Below are 5,000 nucleotides of genomic sequence, written 5' to 3'. Positions count from 1 at the left end.
CTCCTTCATTCTATCCCCTCCTCCTTCCTTATTCTCTTTCTTCCCCCTTCATCTCCTTCCCCTCTCTCCTCTCCCTCCCTCCCTCCCTCCCTCCCTCCCCCTCATCGCTTCGGTTTTATGCGATGTTCTGCCTCCATCGGAGTGAAACACTATTACCATGCCGACCACAGGGGCGAGCGAGAGGACGAAGAGGGGGAGGAGAAGGAACGAGGGGAGGGAGAGAAATAAAGAAAAGAGATGCATAGGAGAGAGAAAGGGAGGGGGGCTTCAGAGGAGAAAAGAGAGAGGTAACTGGACATAGAAAAAGAGAGAGACAGAAAGAGTGTATAGAGTAAGAAGAAGAAGTAAGGGATAGAGAGAGAGAGGGAGAGAGAGAGAGAGAGAGAGAGAGAGAACGAGAGAACGGGAGGGAGGGAGCGGGGCGTCTTCTGAGTGACTGATGGAGTTGACAGAGTGCGTGATCATAATCACAAATTACACCACTTAATATAATTGGATGACTTACAGGCTCATCAACCTATTACATGTACTTCATCTGGAAACATGAAGCTGCTCTATTGGCCCCCTACACACACACAACCACAGACACACACACGTGCAGGGACACACGCACACACTCACAGACCTGACCACACAAACACACAGACTTAGGAAACACACCCAGCTCTCTGCGACTTTTAAAGCCGGGGCCAACTTCGGCAGACCGCCCTTTCGGCCCACTGGGCGAGCGGGAGCATGCAGGCTGTAGCGCTCTGTCTGTCCGCTTCTCGCCACGCTTCTCTGAAATCCCGCGGGATCACGTCCACTCACGAGAACGTGATCGGGATCTGCGGGGTTCGGTTCTACGGCCGCCGCTGGATTAATGGACACCTCTCTAACGAACGGAGCCTTCGTTCCTACTCTAACGAACGTTCCCAGCACTGATTCAAGACAGCCCCCCCCAGACTGAGTCAGTCTCATTATCGGAGGCTTAGACGCCTGGTGGCTAGCAGCCTTAAAGCAGCCTACACTGTATATACATATATAATATGTAGATATTCTAATATGTATTATTCATATAAACATATATGAATAATAATTACAGTTTATATAAGGACTATGTTTAACTCCGGCGTGCCAGCGCTGGCAGACAAGATGGTGGAATTACCGCCAACATCACGAAAACCTCAACATCTCGGCAAACTGCCAAATCCTCCGTGTTCCCCGGACTCCCCCCCCCCTCACCTCCCGTGCCCCGAACATCGGCGAGGCCGTCTCCCACCGAACCCAGAAGGTTTGCTGGGTCGGTGTGGGATCACCTCGCTTCACCCCGTCTAATCCCAAACACACACCTCAGGGGAACTCAGAGCACACGGACATATGGGAGCAACTCCAGCATCTAGCAAAACCACCACAAACACAACACGACGAAAAGCAACTCCAACAAAACCAAGCCGGACTGACATCCAAACTGAATAAAAGATCAAACCACACAGAAAACCCAAGCCGTACTAAAAGTAAAACACATGGATCCCACATTAGCATGCCATGCTAGCTGTTAGCCCAGCGCTAGCGGTCGCTACGCCCGTACCGGAGACTCGCCGAGGACCGGGTCTCGGCCGTTGACCATGATCTCCCCTTTCCGGTTGGAGCGCTCCAGGCTGACGTTGTTCCAGACGTTCAGCGTCAACCGGTCTTTGCTCCTGGAGTCGGGGGGGGGGGGGCACATGTATGAACACACTTTGGCAGTTTGTTTAAGGTGCCATTTTGGTAGCCGCATTCCGGAACAGACCTATAGGATTAAAATGGCCGTGCCATCTGTTCAAGTGGCACGCAAACAAACGCTATGGTTCGCTATGAGGGAAACAAAAAACACATTTAAATTAGGATCTATTTTAGTCATTCTCTGTTGCTAAACAACAACAGACTGGGTGTTTGCCAGTTCCACACAATGTTTTTTTCCGCCAACTTTAAATGGAATAGTTGATTTCCGCCTATTTTGCTCTGGGTTAGTTTCAAAGTAGCGTTTGCCATGTTGTTGCTTCAGCCAACCATAGAAGTTTAAAGTTTATTTCACTTTTAATGGGATTGTAGCTATTTTGCATTTCTGTACTGCAATAGCTCCAGAGTGTTAGCATTGCTACGTTTTCTTTGACTTTTAAGGGGATTGTAGTTTTTCTTGTGCCTTGCTGAAGGCAAGTTTGAAAGTTTCAGCATTAGCCTTAGCAATGTCATAACCCCAGCCGACTCTCAAGAAATATATTTCTTTAATGTTTAATGGGATTGAGGCTTCTTGCATCTATGATATTGGTTAACTTTAGAGTTTTAGCGTTAGTGTTTGAAACATTAAACAAAAATATCACTGAGGAAAATGGCTCTTTAAACATTTACTGGGAATGTGGCTTTTTGCATCTTTGATCAGGGCTTGACTAGACTTGCCCAGATGACCTAGATTCTGCATAGCCAACCCATCCCACCCATCCTACTTATTGTATGTTGTACGTCCTGGCACTTGTAGTACCTAGCATCGTGTAGCATGTTATCCTAGCTATCTTTGTTGTGTACGGGAATGGGTTAACCTAGCAATTGTTAGTGCTTTGCACTTCATTCTATGAACATCCTTACTGTACTGACAGCGATATATTGTTGTTTTCTCTTTCTTCTGACAAATGTCCTTATTGTAAGTCACTTTGGATAAAAGCGTCTGCTAAATGCCCTTAATGTTAATGTAAATGGGTTAGCATTAGTGCTAGCACCAATGTACCTCCAGCCAGCTCAGACTCAACTGAAAATCCAGTAGTGTTTACAGTAGCGACGGGCTAGTAGCGACGGGCTAGTAGCGACGGGCTAGTAGCGACGCGCTCGTAGCGACGCGGTAGTAGCGCTGGTTACTAACCTGATAACGGCGGGCCCCTTTCCGAGGTCGTAGCGGAATTCCAGGTAGCCGTCGCTGAGCGACAGGGAGATGAAGTCGCCCTTTCCGTCCGTCTTCTGTCCGTTGTAGAAGATCAGGCCGTTGGAGTCGTTCGCCATCAGCACCAAGCTCATGCTAATCTTTTGGCTAGAAAATAGCAGGATGTCGGATGGTTGATGAAAGCAGTCCAGTGCGGTTCCAAAGTTAATAAAAAAAATAATAAATTAAAGTAAATAAGAATCAGATGCGATGCGTTAATAGCCCAGCTTTTGTCCTCTGTAGAAGGTAGTCTTTGATTATCCTCTACAGCTGGATCCGTCGGATAAGCAGCTAATGTGCTTCGCATTCATATTCAACCATTTAAGTAAGCGTTTGTGTTTATACTTGGTTTGGTATGCTTTGATACTAATTTGTTCAATTATATCAAAGAACAATTCTTACAATTAGATCTTCTTAAAGACCTGTTAAACAGCGAGTTTCAGAGCGCTAGGCAGCTAGTCCCTCTCTGCCAACACACAGCAGGAGATCTCCGCCCTGCGACCCCCCTATCGCCCGCACGTAGCCGGGCAGACTTACTGCAGGTCGTGTCCGTACACATGCAAACCCTTCAGCTCCAGGTAAGCGTCTCCCCCGAACAGCGGCATGTAAGCCCCATTCTTCCTCCACCACTGCAAGGGGAGAGAGAGAGAGAGAGAGAGAGAGAGAGAGAGAGAGGGAGAGAGAGAGAGAGAAAGACAGAGGGAGAGAGGGAGGGAGAGAGAGAGAGAGAGAGAGAGGAGAGAGAGAGAGAGAGAGAGAGAGAGAGAAAGAGAGAGGGAGAGAGGGAGAGAGAGAGAGGGAGAGAGAGAGATAGAGAGAGAGGGAGAGAGGGAGAGAGAGAGAGAGAGAGAGGGAGGGAGAGAGAGAGAGGGAGAGAGAGAGAGAGGGAGGGAGAGAAAGAGAGAGAAAGAGAGAGGGAGAGAGGGAGGGAGAGAGAGAGAGAGAGAGAGAGAGAGAGAGAGAAAGAGAGAGGGAGAGAGGGAGAGAGGGAGGGAGAGAGAGAGAGGGAGAGAGAGAGAGAGAGAGAGAGAGGGAAAACAACAATGAAACCCAGAGAAATCCACGTCTATCCTCCAATTTCCGTCCTTCCTCGGCGGGGGAGGGGGATGAAGGCCGGGCGCCAGCAGGGGGGCGGCTGAAGGGGCTGTCAGCCATCGGCCTGCAGCGGCCGATCCATTCCCCCCCCCCCGCTTTAGTCATACCCCTCAGGCGCCAGAGCCCTCTCCGACGGCCGGAACAACGTGTTCAGAGGAGCGCTACATATTCATAACCCCTGGGTGGACGCCAGCGACGGGGGGCCGGCGGACCGGGAGGGGGTCCGTGTGTGTTGCGATGCGGGGTAGTTACAGCGCTGCTGCGAGCCCCCTCCCGGCGGATCCACCATCTTGTTTACTGCTGTCCAGAGTGGTTACCGTCGGTAACTGGCTCGCAACGTGCCCGTGAGATGCGGGCGGCGGCGGCGCTCGTTTGGCGGGAAACTGAAGCGCTCTGACGGGAGGCGGGAACGTCACCTTCAACAACCCCCCCCCCCTACCCAACTCCTCCCTCCACGGCCTTATGAGCGGGAAAGGCTGCGACCCTTTCAGAGCGGGAAGGAGGTCTCAGACATGCTAATGGTATCTGGGAGACGCACACACAAACACGTATGTACATGTACACACACACACACACACAGTCATATATATAACACACACGCACACACATACATGCACACACACTCATATATATACACACATACACACACACACACACAAACACAAGCATACATACACACACAAACACATGTCCTCACACACACACACACACACACGCAAACACACACACACACACACACACACACACACACACACACACACACACACTCAGCAGAAGGAGGGGGCTGGTGATTAGGAAGGATTACCGCGTACGGCAGATGGAGCAGAAGAAGCTAATTAGCCATGCTACTGATCAGCCATGTGACGCAGACTAACAGGAAGGCAGGTGACAATAACAGGAAGTGAGCAACATCGCCTCTTCAAGAGGAGACGATAGAGGCGATGTGTGCTGAATTTGGACGGGCACCTGCATG

The 5,000-nt window shown here is 50.2% G+C and overlaps 1 protein-coding gene across 1 annotated transcript in view; it reads right to left on the bottom strand.

Annotated features, from left to right (window-relative positions):
- LOC307079206 (agrin-like) overlaps positions 1-3,547 on the bottom strand; it is a 29,194-nt gene extending 25,647 nt beyond the window's left edge. The window contains exons 1-3 of the mRNA XM_079741357.1: positions 3,470-3,547; positions 2,876-3,040; positions 1,571-1,682 (exon numbers count right to left, since the gene is read on the bottom strand). Coding sequence (XP_079597483.1) covers positions 1,571-1,682; positions 2,876-3,040; positions 3,470-3,537 — 345 coding nt within the window. The 5' untranslated portion in view covers positions 3,538-3,547. The remainder of the gene's footprint in view (positions 1-1,570; positions 1,683-2,875; positions 3,041-3,469) is intronic.
- Between the last annotated feature and the right edge of the window lie 1,453 nt (positions 3,548-5,000).

This window comes from Pollachius pollachius (genome assembly GCF_949987615.1).
Source record: "Pollachius pollachius genome assembly, chromosome: 8".
Classification (NCBI taxonomy): Eukaryota; Metazoa; Chordata; class Actinopteri; order Gadiformes; family Gadidae; genus Pollachius; species Pollachius pollachius.
The sequence above is the reverse complement of the archived record's forward strand: the minus strand, read 5'-3'. Positions and strand labels throughout refer to the sequence as shown.